The sequence below is a fragment of the Lytechinus pictus genome, chromosome 8 (assembly GCF_037042905.1).
Source record: "Lytechinus pictus isolate F3 Inbred chromosome 8, Lp3.0, whole genome shotgun sequence".
NCBI lineage: Eukaryota > Metazoa > Echinodermata > Echinoidea > Temnopleuroida > Toxopneustidae > Lytechinus > Lytechinus pictus.
The window spans coordinates 3,002,743-3,019,217 of record NC_087252.1 but is presented as its reverse complement, the minus strand read 5'-3'; the positions used below and the strand labels follow the sequence as shown (position 1 = coordinate 3,019,217).

The 16,475-nt window shown below is 35.4% G+C and overlaps 1 protein-coding gene across 1 annotated transcript in view; it reads right to left on the bottom strand.

Annotated features, from left to right (window-relative positions):
• Positions 1 to 15,316, bottom strand: part of LOC129267359 (immunoglobulin superfamily member 10-like) — a 28,583-nt gene extending 13,267 nt beyond the window's left edge. Inside the window, exons 1-2 of the mRNA XM_054905073.2 lie at positions 14,853 to 15,316; positions 1,495 to 1,836 (exon numbers count right to left, since the gene is read on the bottom strand). Of these exons, the coding sequence (XP_054761048.2) occupies positions 1,495 to 1,836; positions 14,853 to 14,919 (409 nt within the window). The 5' untranslated portion in view covers positions 14,920 to 15,316. The remainder of the gene's footprint in view (positions 1 to 1,494; positions 1,837 to 14,852) is intronic.
• Positions 15,317 to 16,475: the final 1,159 nt, after the last annotated feature.

The window sequence follows — 16,475 nt, the reverse complement described above, 5'->3', positions numbered from 1 at the left end:
TGATTTTGAACAAAATCTTTCTATGAAAGAAAGAAAAAAGATAAAGAACCCAATATAATCATATTTTAAAGCGTGTACCCCGTAGTACTGTTTTTGATCAAACAGTGACTTTTGGTGTTTTTTGGGGGGAGGGGTGGTTCAAAACGTATGTTTTTTTTTTCAAAGTATCTTAATAATCATGGTTTCGCGTGATATTTACGGTTGTTGGTTATATTGCTTTTCTTTTCCTTGTGGTGTCTCTTAAAAAGGTATTTAATATCAGTAAAGCAATGAAATTCACATTCTATATTATTGTTCATGATATTTTAATTTGAACTTGAAAAAAAACCAAAAAAAACTGTCGACCAAGAGGCAAACAGTGTAACCAGCAATGAATAAACAAAGATATATAAATAGCCCGGCAACGGAGATACACATGACCTTTGGTTTCCTAATATCATTAGTCATGATATTTGATTGATACAATATTGATCTCTGTCCATACAGCTTATCATCAAATCGAATATTAACTTCGGAAAGAAATGACCCACTTCAATTTGTACTTTTAAGGATAGAATATCCCATTGAATTAGTAAAACACTTCAGATTTTCAGGGTTGAAATTGAACTATGACTGTAGGCTTTTATACCAGTGACTGATCGTCTTTTGATTTAATGGTTGTTATTATTAAGTGTATAAATGTAATTTAACTAGAAAATATCTGCCGTTTCAAAAGTGCATATATTCGTTAATGTGTGTCCCAAAGACTTCGTTTTTAGTATGATTGCTCCTATTTCAATAATGAGTTTAAATTAGCTTTAGTTTATATTAGCTGCAATTGGAGTATTTGGCATGCTCTTCTTTTAAATATTAATTGAAAGTTGTTTGATTGAAAATATTTAAATGTAGGATAATTTTTTTTTCTCTCTCTTTCTCTTGGAGGACAATTGTATACAGATCAAATTCCAATTCCTGTCGTTTTTCATGCGAACCTTTAATACACATTAAATAACAACCGTGTTGTTTGACATTCTTATCCTCTGACAAATTATTCACATCTTCGAGGTCAGACCGCTAAGGGAAAACATAAGAGCTCAACAAAAATATTGACTTTAGGGAGGCGAGATAAGGATTTTGTTGAAATTCTGCACACTGCTTCCGAGTTAAATATCTAGAAGTGTGGGAATTCGGTAAAGCGTAAACATTTCAAACCGGTCTAGCCTAGTTATTGCCCTACCAGAAGTCATACAAACTTTTGTATCATTTTTAAAAGTCCATTTAATAACAAATTTATCCAAATATAATTTTTGTAGAGAAAATTGGTGGGTATGTATTTGAAATAATAACAATAACAGTTCCTAAAATGCTTCAATTGTAATTGTTTATATATCAGCTTGATGTTTACCAGGAAAAGGCTCTCCAGACCTGCCGAGTTCCTACGGGAGTTACCATAACAGAAACAAAGACTGCGAAGTATCTGCAATACATTGGTAACCGCATTATTTGGTCACTTACCATCAACAGATAGTTGAGTTGTGCTTGAATACACGACCAGGTCACTGGTAAGCACTGAACACATGTACGTGGCCTCGTCATCCAGACCAACGTCGAAAATCGTCAGATTCCCACTCGAACTCGTGTCAACGTTGAGGTCGTACTTGCCCATTGGGGTCGATGTCGATTCCTGCATCCCACACGACTGTTCACATGCGTAGGTTAGAAATGTTGTGCCATCCTTCGACCATGCAAGGTATCCGAAGTCTTCGGGGGTAGTGTGAGGAAGATACGTGCAAGAAAGCTGCACGGTGGCGCCCTCTACGGTTGATTTTCGCTCTATCGTTGTCACAGTAACTGCATCTAGATATTTCAAAAGGGAAAGTGGTAATAAAATGCAAGGTTAAACATTAACGTGGTATATTAAACATCATCCTAAGATGGAATAAACAAAAATGATATATACATATGCATAAATATCGATTGTGGGTACCGACGGAAAAGCCAGTCCGTGTAGAACCAATGGTATTTCCGTTTATGCAACACATATACGCATAGACCCGAAGTTCTGAGTATCTCGTCTTAAAATGACAGTAAGGGGGTTTTGCTCCCACCAAGCTCGACGGATTCAAGAACATAGAAAAAATGCTGTCAAATGATCGTCATGACAAAATACACCCAATGAATATTTGCTGAAAATCTGTCAATCAATAGAGCAGTTGGGCGATCCGTAAAATGATCAACCTTTTTGTACGTCCGAGCCCATTTTTTTCTCAAGTCTTACTTCACTTTATAAACTCAGCAAATCAAGGTCCTTTGAGAACATCACAGACTGTCAAAAGAACCAGAAATCAGAGACAAAAAGTTCCAGAAGGTCCAACATATAGGGGGTCGGACTCTAAACAAACAACATATTATTTTGTAATTTTTCGTCAGCTCCGAAACTTAGAGTGAAAGCGCTATTCTGTTTCAACAATTTTCGACAAAGACCTCCCAGTTGTTCATTGTCATTTAACAGGCCTTTTCAGTACATTTACTTTTTTATCCGCCGTGCGTCGTGAAGGCGAAACTTTCTTTATATTATTGGGCAGAAAGGTAATTTAGTTACGGTTAGCAATAATATTCTTTGGTTAAAAAGTCACCAAAAACAAGTGCATATCTTTTAATCTCTCACGCGCTTATCTTATGAATGTCGGACATAGAACTTTGATACGTGTATAAAAATAGGCTTCATATCAACTGTCCTTTAAACTTATCACTAGACCTACAGTTTTCTCATTTATGCTTGATACAAAGTTCTGAACAATATACACGTATATATAATTATGTATATGTGTGTGTATATACACGTATGTTCAAAGATTATGAGAAGTCTCTCGCCTACTAAAAGTTCGTCCAGTATGTGTCGTCACACTTTTCGGCAGTGGCTTATATAAAAGTATGTTGGATAGACCTGTATGTTTCTTACTTATAACTGGCCAACCATTCTACAGTCTTCTAAGGTGAAGGGATGTAGAATATAGGTGACATATAACTTGGCTGAACGTTCCATTTTCTTTGTCATAGATTCACTGGAAGTTATAGCAATGTTGGGCCTTATTTCTTTATTATGGTTATGAATGCAATATTTATGTTTTAGGTTATATATTTTTACTTTGAGAAACAAGCCGGTACGCATTTTGTACATCTTCAGTTTTACGTGTTATTGTAAGAAAAAAAAATATTTACTCGGCATCGTTCATATTATATTATCATATACATATTGTATTTTCTAAAGTAAAATATTTCAGTCAATTCCAAGAATCCTGTTTCAAATATATGCAACTAATGCCAAGCACATGATCACATAATAATTATTTATGTTTTGTCATTAATATACATAGGTTGGAAAGGAAAGTACATCAACAAATATTTTTCGTTGCATTTTCAATGACATAGGATACAATACAATCATACATAAAGCGCATGACTTCCGTATATTATCACATTTCTGGATGGACGTTCTTCCAAACTGCCCTTAAAATTTAAGGGAAATTTGTTGTTTACTAATTTTATCATAACTCGTGATATTGTGTTACTGTTTCTTTTTAATGATTTGACTTGTGCTGCAGATTCAAAACATAAACATTTTCGGCTGTATATTTGCCAATTATCCGAATAGTTCGTTTTTATTATCCATCGAGAAGACCGATTGATTTGACTTCATTATCAATCAAGCACACGCGCACGCGCTCACGCACACCCTCACCAACACACATACACTCACAAAGAAAGAGACAAACAGGAAAAACAGGGTAAGATACTATAATTTATTTCAGTAGGAAAACTCAAACAAGCAATGTTGTTTTCGGCGTGATCATGCTCACACTGTCACCCTGTCACGAAAATACAATTTTCAAAGATTTCCAATCGCTTTATGCTTTACTATAAGAGAGGGACGGGTGTGGCAGACCTTTCCCGCGCACATACACTCATAAAGAGAAAGAGAAAGAGAAAGATATAAACAGACAGACACATACCTAAAGCGGCGGAGTATACTCACGAGAAATCAAGAAAAGAAAGGCAAGTAAAACAAAGTGAATGAAAAAGGATTGCATGATTTCTTGAAATTTCGCTGATATAATATATACTCCAAGTGATGCATCGAGTTGGTCATGTTTGTAATTACATGAACCCTATTCCTATTTGACAAACTTGTCAAACTGATCAGAGGAATCTTCACACACTTTTAAGTTTACAAATGACAGAGGAATCGGATGTTTTGATTTCCTGAATAGCGCTTTCCAGTAAAGATTTTTTTGAAAGTCCTAAGGAAACCGGGAACAATACTAAATGGGCCAAGGAGTGGTTAAATCGGTCAATTGCCACCTGGTCTAAACATTTTCGTATATATTTCGGTTGATCTCATTTTCATCCCGCATGATCTAATCCCAATCCGTCTCAAACCATTTAGTCTAGTATCATTTTTTAGCACAACTTAGTCTATAATTGTCATGTGATCATTATGAACTTTCTGTAAATCCAATTTTATTACACAAAAAATGAAAAATAATTCAAAAAACGAAATGGAAATTTATACATGTGTGGATTAGACTAAGTGGGTACCAAATCAAGTGTATACCAAATGGTAATTGATTTTAAGTTTGTTTATGACGCAATAACTCTGATCTGTAATAATAATTTGTAAATATTGCGGTTTTACCTTGATAATGATTTATGATTATGATTCAATTAAAAAAAACGTGTGTTGTCTCTCATTAGCTGTGTATTATGAAAAAATATTTTGAGATAACAATTATTTAGATAGAGGAAAATTATTCCATAGTTGTTTAAGTAGAGAAAATTGAGAGGAAAGGAACCCTTTTGATAGTGGAAACACAATTAGTGTGATTTTAATGTATTTAGTTGTTAATGACGGTGCTATCCTTCAAGCGGGTCTATATCACAAGACTACACTGATCAGAATGATGCATTTTGGGTAATGAACCTGGCCATATCTTGAGGACATGAGGTCGGGCTATCAAGGCTACTGGTTTGTATGCCTTTAAAAATATCCCAATCTTCTTCTGTGTTATTTAATTTTTCTTGGGGGTGCACATAGATTGGACCGTACTGCTGTAAAAGTTTACCGAGGCAAGTAGCAATAAGTATTAGGTTTTCAGGAATTCCCCGACATAAGTGAAAGCAACTTTCTGCAGACTTCTCGACTATAAACAATCGAAAACCACGTGCATAGGTAAAGATATAAAATGGAGCTATTTTGGGCATACATATGACAGGGTCCACGTTATGAATCGTTTGGAATTCCCTCAGGTTAGGAAAATGAGGAATACCCTGTTTAAGACAATTGTTTAGAAAATTTATGAACTATTAATGCTTCCTTTTCGGACGTTTTCATATATCCGATTGGCTTTTATTTCATAAGGACCTTTGTCCAAAAACAAACAAAAATTTAAAGTTTCTTCATTATCTTGACTAACATATTAAACAATTAACCTATAGTTCCGAACAAAAATGAACGATAATTTCCCGCTACTCGGAAAGACAGTAAATTTTTATGTGCATGGATAATATTTTCAACATTACAGTTTTGGGATTTCACCACGCTTTATTGTTCAGCAATTTTTATTCTTATGCAGCCCACACTGGAAAAAAATTAGTGTTAGACACAAATGTGTATGAAGTTTAATTATGATGCACCCCCCCCCCCCTCTCTCCCCCCCCCCCCCCTCCCTCTCTCTCTCTATCTCTCTTGTGGTTGGAGATCGCTGATAGCAGTAAAACTGACTGAAGAGTTGAAAGAGACCATGGACCCTTAGGGTACATGGTTAGACAGGTTGACGAGAAGGTTGTGTGAAGATTGCGAATGAAGTTTAAAACAAGAGTGTGGAGCTGGGTTTTACTGGCACTGCTGATGCGTACAGGAAGAAGAAAGAAAATACATTCTAAAAATGAATATGGAGTTTCAGGGTACTTAATTAAGTAGAAGGCTACCTTCTTTATTCAATTATCTTTCCAATATACCGACAGGATACGGAATCTTATCCCATTAGCACACCATATATTATCGTCAAGAACTTTATTGTCATTACATTCATGAGTATTATATACATCATCATTATGACTATTACTGCAATTATTGCCATTATCATGTCATTATCACTATCATAACAATGTAGTAGCACTATCATCGTCGTTGTCATTGGAGAAGTATTTTTTTTTACTATTATTACCATTATACCATTTTAATTTCATGATTGTATTAGTACGCCATCAGTCGACCCTCTTCGAACAACCGACCGAAACTGTATGCTTTTTAAGGAATTGTGAAGAGTGATTATTCTGGCTTGTTACATAACAGTATACACTTGAACCGTCTTTAATCCTATGTATTGACGGGTTTCCATGAATTTTACAATTTGAAAGGCACCCACACTAATATTTAATTCGGCGGTCTACTTGCGTCGTCATAGATTTATACGGCAACAATTTGAAGTGGACTAGATTTAACCCTGGCTGGAAAGGTGGTAATATAAAGTCAATTATATTTTGACTGCTTTATGTTTTTTTTTTCTAAACAAATTACTATTAGTTATTTCGCATTTCTTCATATTAAATACCCCCACTTCTTTCTTCCTTTCTCTCTGTGTCTTCTATTCTATTTTCCTGTCTTTCTGATCTTATTCTTTTTTTTCTTTTTTTAACGTTGTATAATCAAAGCACGCTAAGAGAATTCTGGTATTAGTGATATACGTGAATTTTATCATACATATATATATATATATATTTACTCTTATATAAGTTTTGTTTTATCTGTCCTCTGCGTACGCCTTCAACTGTTCAATATATCAATATACAACACACAGTATCAATCAAAACTCTCAGATATTGACTAAGCAAACTATGTATTTTTAAATCTGGTTTATGGTGATTATGGCCTTCCATATACTGTCAGGCTTTGATTATCAAACACAAAACCCCTCAAAACCAACTTCATTCCTGTCCATCTTCACCTCCAGAGTTTTTTGGCCAACAAGGAAAGCTTCTCGTATTGACGTCCAACTTAAGTGCTTTGGTGTATGGTTTTTGGATTGTGGTGTCATAATATTGGTTTAATTGTGAAAATGTTGAAGTTTACTGATTGCATAGGAGATTTCCACTTAATTGGTTGGTTACAAAAAGAATCTTCAATCTTCCATACGACGAAAATGTAAACATGCGTATACCACATCTGGAGAGATTAATAAACAATACAAATATCAAAGTCGATTAAGTGTGGAAGTTAATTCATTATTTCCATACTGTTATGTTTTGCTTTTATTACGTTGCCCTTTTTTGTTTTGTAAAAGCTTTTGTTTCTCCAATGATACCCCAACCACGTCCCTTAATTTCAAGGAAACTAACACCAAAAGGTAATGAAATACAAAATTCGCTTAACCCTAGCTTACCTGGGCTATTTTCGAGCTTTAAGTCATGGTGGCCTTTTAGCCGCCCCCCCCCCCCCCAGGGGCGGATCCAGCTTTTTATAAAGGGGGGGTTGGGGTGGTATGCGAGGGAGCGTAGCGACCGAGTCAAAGCGAGCGGAGCGAGCGAGGGGGGAGGGTGTGGGAGGGGGGTGTCCCCCCTCCCACAGTAGGGAAAATCTTTGAAAAATAAATACATAGAAATAGAATAAAATAAAATTACAAGTTTAAAAAAAAAGATAAGATTAAAAAAAATGGTCCCCGGATTTTTTTTTTTTTTTTTTTGGGGGGGTTGCAACCCCCCAACCCCCCCTCTAGATCCGCTTCTGCCCCCCCCCCCTCCCCAAGCTCGCGCGATCGTGATAGAAATGTGCACGAAGGTAGAAAATGACATTATCTACGTCGTTGCACAGTTAAATTGCACAATATATATTTTCATGTGAATCAATTATGCTAATTTATTGATGAAATCATATTTATTTATCTCTAATTCACTGAATAAAGCTCCTAGAAAGCTAATTTGTGGTGAAAATATTCTTGATGCCATTCCTAACAACTGTAAAAGAAAACAATTATGGTACCAATATCAATAAAATCAATTTCTTATGTAATTTATTTTATTTATATATATTTGTTTTGAAAAAATTAACCGGGGACATTATTTCAGTCATTATTAGCATAATATTAAACGGCTGTTGTCAATAAACGTGAGCATAATAAATCATTTTTATGAATTTTAGATGAAACAGATGTTGTATTGACTTTGTACATGATAAATACGTTTTTTAGCAATATTGGATCTATAAAACAATTGAATTGTATGTACATGTAGTAACATAAATTGCCTATTGCATACAGAAACTCAGATGGAGTAATATTGCTTCTGTTTTATGCTGTTTGATGTTATTTTTTCGGATTCCGGAAGTTTTGATTTGCAAGCCTACTTTTACCAAATCAGTTAAACAGCACTTTTATTTCCGCCTGTACTATGTAATTTCCTTCCGGTCTACGGTCAAGTTCCTCTGATGCCTAAATTTTGGTGCAATATCAGCAAATGGTGGTTTGTTTACATCATGCTGCAAATGGTATCCCTGAATTCATAAAAAAGAAGAAAAAATACGCCTAGACATCACAAGAGCTGATATTTCGTATAAAAGACGTGAATAATGATGTCTGTTCTGGTATTAAATGATTACAATCTTATACCCAGATTGATAATAAAATGTGGATCGATGTCAAAGTCACACCTAGAACCAAATAGAATTCATGTGGGCGCCGCGAGGGAGTTGGTTGATGTAGTGTAGGCCTATTGTGTATTTTCTGCATTGGCAGTGGGTCTTGATGAGATGGGCCCCACCCTCGAATTTCAAATTTGGTACAAACAGCTTTGGGCTTTGAGAGATTGTGATATGCCCCCCCCCCCACAAAAACCTTAACAAATCAAGAAGTCGTCGCAAATGATTTTTGTTTTATTGGAACGTGGCCTAAGAACAGTAAACACTACACGGGAGCGTGCATTGCGTATTTTCTTCGTAATATACATGTAACTACACTGTAGGCTCTGTCGATACAACCTAGTGTTTATGTTTGGGAATTATGCAAATATCGGAAGTACAGGCTACTATAACCAACGTCAATACCACACACCCCTCAATAACCCATTTCCAGATTAGGCCCACCCCTACAAATGCCCCTTAAAATCTTTTGTGGCGCTTTTAGCGTGACCGCATACCAAAGTTTCTTTCAGACTATTGAATACTAATTTCGGGCCATTGACGGCGATGTTTGTAACGGGACTAGCTCATTGGCGCGTGAAGTCTTTGGAGCGAATACCACGTTCATACAAAAAAAATATTTACCTTTTTAACTGCATATATATATAGTGTATATATTTAAAGACATTGGAACAATTAACTGATGCCAGCGTTGGTCCGTGTAATCACTTCCAAATATCTTACGAGGCCAGCAATTGTCTTATCAATTAAAATTTAAAGATATCTGATAAATTGTTACTCTATTTTGCTTATTACTTATTCGGATTTTTTTAATTTGGTATTTATAATTTATTTATTCATTTATTTTATTTTATTTCATTTTTTTATGTTATTTTTTATATTTATTTATTTTTTAGGGGAAGGGCTAGGTAATTAACGCTATACTCTAGTATCATTTGAATTAATTAAATGTGAACCATGTGTCATTGTTACTGTCATCTAAGAATGAAATGACGATATGACAATTCGTGTCATCTACTGTAAAATGTAATGTAACTTACTACAAAGAAAGGTGTAACACCCAAACACCAACTCCCCGACATATACCGAATGGAAATGCATTCCGCAGAAGATTTTCTCACACGGTATTAGGCGTGGAAGTGAATCGAACGATACAGGCCATCATCACGAAATAGTCTTGCCAAATGGCGCCGTGAAATTATCATACGATGGGCCAAAATCGAAGAAAATAAGCCAGTTCACGGTTAGCTCATGATCAACTTTTCTCAAATGACATTTGTGATTTTTCATTAGGATAAGCACTATCATTTTCAAATGTAGATGTTGCGTAAGCTTTACCGGTAGAGTATTCAAATTCTAAGAACAAAAAGGCATTGTATAGACCAGGTGACTAGAATAGTACATCAGGGATAAAGTTTGGAAATCTGTTTTATTGTCTGCCTTTGGCACATTTGACTTTTGTTTAGGCTACTGTCAAATACAAGTGATTATGAAGGCTCTATTTATTACTCTTCAGCTTGGATGTGATAAACATTTGGACTTACACCTTGCAGTGACCTTTAGAAAATCTTTGAACTATATGTCACATAAAGGTGGAACCTAAATATCATTATCATCTTTATGTCAACATCATGGTTTGATAACAACGCATCCTAATATTTACTCGTTCTTACCCCCACATTACCCTTTTCTATATTTCAATCTATATTATGAATAGATAAAATGATAAATTAAAATGTATTTTTCACGGTGGCGTAATTTGTCTCTCTGTATGTCATATTTCTTTTTTATCTTTCTTACTTTTTTTCTTACTAATCTTCGTTTGGAATTCATCTTTATTTCTGTTTTAGTTATTTAACAACCCCGAACATAATCCCTGTTAATTGCAAGACTGGTTGTATCTCTTGTATCATGTTTGAAAGGCAGTGACTATCACTTGTCGTCTTTTATAAACTGCAGTGGATGTTGGACTTAAAACGAAAATATACAATTTTGGATATACAATATCGATTGCAATCTTCGGTAATTTATAGGCATAATGATCCGGATTGTGTAAAGGTGAATTTATAAGACCATGGTAGAACGATGCCTAAAATCTCCCTTCCCACAAACTTGCCTAGTAGACGGAGACAAGAACACAATATGATTATGAATTTTCTCACCGTTAACAAGTGGTTCATAGGTTCACACAAAAATGCGTTTTGTAGATGGAATTTACCCTAAAGGTAATGCATGTTAATAAGAAGAATGAAATAATCCTAAATGCGAAATGATCATTTCGTCTGAAAACCTGAAAACGATGCTTTACAAAGCAGCATTCCACTGGTTGACTCATTCGTGTGTGTTCTCAAACGTCGTAGGAAAACAGATGGGTGTATGCCTCAATAAGGGCTTAATTCATCTGCAATAATCATAATTTACGAACAAGATAAAGAAAATGAAGAACAAAATGTATTTTAATTTATTGGGTTGGGGATCACATGTCTGCCAATGGGAAAATCGGGCTAGCATGGGGAGGGGGGAATTTGGGCTACCAAAACATGTCGATACGACAGTTGTACTTGCGTTGCTATCGTCGTAACCATGGTAAATTGGGATATAGGGGCGAATTATGTTTATACTCTTTCAATATCCCACAGGACGGCAGTGGGTTTGGCTGACATGCTTCAGTAGAAAGATCCAGAATCGCAGGAGTGCCTGGTACGATATTTACCTGGCAGGAGAAAATACAACGAAGTCCTTGAGCGGAGGCTATGTAAACAAACGGAGGACAAGAGACAACCCCACCCGAATGAACAACCCGCGCCAAAATCTGAAGTACCAACGCGCCCTATTCAGCCCATGCCTACGCACTGGTCAACACAATATACTGACCATGTGGGAGTTTGTTGGTTTGTTTACATCATAAAGAAATACAACAAGTATTCCTAGCTAATGAATGATCTTGATATTGACCAGCTAACCACAACTATGTATAGGCCTACATACAAGTACCAAGCCCATAATTGCCACCTTTAAATTGATTTTTAGGAGCTTACGATGGTCATCCCATCTTGCTTTGGAGCTGATGATATAATGAATCGTAATTCAATTCAATTCATTTCAAGATAAATTGTTAATAATCAGGGAGGTGTGGTACAAATACAATTTCACCATGCCCTCTGAGAAATTGGAACTATAAACTATTAAATGTTTCGGAAGTTCTTTTAACGCGTAAGTCGTATCTTCCTACTGAGGAAATCGCTTATGGTTCATTTTCTGTTCAAGGATTCCGAAATTCGTGTTCACCCTGCATGCGACTGATTGAATCCACATCTCTGATCATGATTTCATAATGTACTTTCTTTCTATATGCCGTTTGGCACACCTATCGGGAAGTATGAATACTTGTACTTGGCAGGGAATGCATGATATCACATTAACTTTAACACGATTCTCAAGACCCTTGACTTCTTTTAAACATATACAATGGAGCTCATCTAGGTAAGGAAACCTCCACTGAATGACATTTCTGACTCAATTCACACACTTTATATTTCAAGACGATCCATCTCTTTTTTCTAAAAGTCAAATTTCAAAAGATCGTATGATATCATTTTACACCCCGTTCGACCGTTTTCAATAGTTTTTGCGACATCAATATTGACATGGTGCGTCTAAAGTTCGAGTTCATTACTAGCCCACAAAAACTTTGCCGCAAGCACGATTAGAAATATAAAAATGAGGACATTGTGTTCCGTCTTGTGGTTAATGTGGTGCCACCAGTGGAGTAATGAGACAAAAATTTAGAAGGGGCTAGATATGGCCTATTGCGTGAAACCTATAAAAAAAAAGTTGCGAGCGAGCGTGCAACAATTCCGACATTCTTAATACAAAAATCAAATTTTGTGAAATATCTTTACATATTTTTTTATTTATTTTTTTTTTTTGGGGGGGGGAGAGCACCCCAAGCCTCCCCCTTCCCTAATCTGTACGCCAGTTGAAGCAACAAAAGAGAGGGCCCTCATCACACACAGATAAATTATTTGACAATGTCTCCAGCATATGCGTTTGAATTGTGTTCTGTTTTGTTATTCACTTTGGGTTTGCCCCTATCTCTAAAACAAGAACTCACCTCTGGAAAACAGCGCCATCTAATTGATTATTGATATCTTGCCTCATTTATATTTGTCGTCTGCGACAAGTTGATAACATTGTGATTGTTTTACATGAATTAAATATCTATATCCTTATCCAATACATGCTACTACATGTTCATGGAGTGAGGTAAATATTGACAAGCCAACATGATCAAACATTAAAACATTCCTCGACTATCTTTAAAATCAACGATGATAACGAATGTTTAATAACAAGAGACTAATCTACTTCGCTATTACTTTGGCGATTTCCTAGAAACAAAAAAATAACATTGAGGTAAAAAGGGTATTGGAATGAAATACAAGGAAGCCGGTGATCGCCACGTCAGTATAACGATTCATGCATATTCCTTTGTTATTTATTTACAATTCTATAATGATTTTAAGCTGGTATGTTAGCATGTGTTAATCATATCTTAATTTCATGAATCTAAAATGACTTGAGTTAACATTTGCCCAATATTTTACCTAACATCGGTTTAAAAGGACAATACCGATACCGACCCGCGTTTGTTGGGCAAAAAAAAATGTATAGTTCAGGAGATGTTTCACATAATTGACTTAAACTCACACTCTTTGTGATATTACTTAAAGGGAAGGTCCAGGCTGGAAATATTTCTATCTCAATAAATATAGTAAATTCAGAGCAAAATGCTAAAAAGTTGATCAAAATCGGATAACAAATGACGAAGTTATTGAATTTTAAATATTTGCATTATTCCGGTGAAACAGTTCTTCTAGGCACGTCGTCATGAAGATTTATTATGTGGGCCGATGATGTCGTATCCCCACTTGTTCTTTTGTATTTTATTATATGAAATTATGTTTTTTTTTTTTTTTACCAAGCACTACAACTGATTAAGTGCATTATTGTCGCCACTTTTTTCATCATAACGGAGACACATCATTTACACATGTTTGAAAAATGAAACATTTATGATTTCATGTAATAAAATAACAAAAAGAAAGCGGGGATGTGACATCATCAGCCCACTTAATGAATATTCATGGCAATGTGTATATAACTGTTTTCACAAAATATTTATAAAATTTAAAATTCAATAACTTCGTTATTTGTTATCCGATTTCGATGAAATTTTCAGCATTTTGCTCTATGAATTTTACTTAGATATGAATATTTTCAGCCCGGACCATCCCTTAACCAAAAAACATGCAGTTGCTTCTTGACTTATAACTTCTTTCTTTCTCTCTCTTTCTTTCTTTTCAAGGTGACATTGTGGACTTCGTGTCTGGTTAATTTTGAAAATAATATTTTTTGAGTAGTAAAGAAACCCTCTTAAAAAAAAGCGTAACTGCTGTTCTCACTAGATGGAACCACCAGCCAAACTAGATTTTGATTACTGTCTTACTGGTATGTCATGATTGGCGGATTATTTTTTTTACTCCTAGTCATCTGTCATATACAGCGGAAGTTTCTACCAGCATAGGTTATACAGATAAATGGAATATTAAACCCCGCAGTTTTGAAAGAGGTTTTAGGGATTTATATGAAGTGGTCGATCAAAAGTTCACAGGTGTAACAAGTGGCAACAATGGTAATAATCATAGTAATGATGCCGGTGGTGATTATCATTATAATAAAGATGATATTGCACATTATAATGGCGAGGATGATTAAAACGATAACAGTACACCTAATGTAATAAGATTACAACAATAATATCAATAAATAATGAATGCAGTTTAAGAAAACAAATGGAAGCGCTTTCCCTTTGATTTATATCCTCGAGCAAGGGAAACTATGTTGCTGTTACGTGGAATGTGCAGTTGAATTGTACCTACTTTTAAAAAAGGAACATATTGAAATAATTGAGAAATATTTTAATAGTGACATAATACTACATATTAATGATTTGTAAAGTCTAGAATAAACTTTATGCAATATAAAATTGTATAGACCATATATTGCTTAATAATCGATGTCGAAAGCTGGTGAATTGCATCTTCTTTCGAACTTCAAGACCGTGGGAAAAAAAACTTGGACATTCATATTATACAGTACTGATAAAGGTTCTACTCACTTGAACACATGGGCGGTCCCAGGCATGCGGTAAATACAAGCACCATAACACTCCAGTGCCCCTCCATTGCTGTTCGGCTGCTCCAGATACTAAAATATGTGACCCCGTCCGATCCTTTACTCTACAAGTTTGAATGGGATAATAACAGCAGAGTGAGATATTTGTTTGGTTTTTGTTGAGGGTATTGAAGTCGGAAACTCCACAGTTGTGTCCGTCTGCGCGCTTGAGTAGATTTGATGAAAAGTGTGGTTTCCTCCCTCAGAAGATGAATAGTCTTTCGTATATAACGTTGAATAAAGCCTCTTCCTCCTGTTTTCCTGTTCTGAATCAGTCGAAAATTTGAAGTAGAGTTTTCGTCCAAGCGATTTCGTGGGATACTTTAAGATCGGATCGTAGCTGAGTACGAGCTGAGTAGCCAAATGTTCGTATTCAACTCCCCTCTAAATTGTGTCGACGGTCAGATTAATGTTGACATGGTACACCGCCCTCACCGGGCCTTACGTCCAAAAGGCAGAGCATTGGAGTCGACGTATAATGAAACCATATAAGACCACTCAAAAGAGATGAGAAAACATAATCTTCTTACACAGATGATAATACTTTCTGATTGGGGACATCATTGGGGACATTTGGGACAATTGGAAATTTAAAAAAATGCAGGCTTGATAATAAGGCGGAGTTTCCGCTAATAATTTTTCATTTGTTTATGAACTATGTTTTGTATTATATTTTTATGATAGAGAATGAAATAAATGTAAATTATATTAAACACATGTAGGAAACCCAAGTGGTGATGCGAAATTTGTTTCTGCAATAGTTGCTCCGGGCTCAATTTTGTCTAAGATGTAGGGTTAGGATTTCAACAGGGTTTTATGCTAGGTTAAGGTTAAGGTTTAGGATACATGTAGGGCATAGTGGTCAATCCAGGGTTGATGTTGGTCATCTCATTAATGTGTGAAATGTACAGCAGAGTACTTGACGACAGAGCAAATGGAACCACCCAGGTTTTATTGTCTTGTCATAAAACGAGAAAAAAAATGTTTTGAAAATTGAAACGATACTATAGTCACTTGCCAAAATTATTTTAATTTTCAAATTCCGAGGATATGGATATATCTACCATATAGGCCTACCGCTATCATGGTTATATCCGGCCAACAACGTAATCACGTGGCAAGCGAAAAATGAAAAGATTATATCATTACACATACATATAAACATCCGACAAGCAGCTGTAAAATTGCCAAAGAGAATCAAATGCCTGCTCGAAACAAACACACAAAAACAAAACAAATCCACTTAATGTTTTCTTCATCTTCTTTGCCAATCAAATGTTTATTAAAAGCCTCAAATTTTCGGCGATCCTTCTATTCTTCAAAAATAGTTTTGTACAATCTCAAATGTCCTTGCATTTCGAAGTTACAATCTTCCCTATTGATGAAGTTGGCGAGGCAAGTGTAGCACGACGCGAAATTCGAATCCCTTTAAGCCATAATTTTTTCCCTGAAATATCCTGTCAAGTATAAATACTTACAGACTAGTTTTACAAAAGGGAAAGGAGCCATTGTATCCTTGATAAAGTTACCCGAGACTGTCAAACTTTCCTTTCCGTTTCTCGATTGT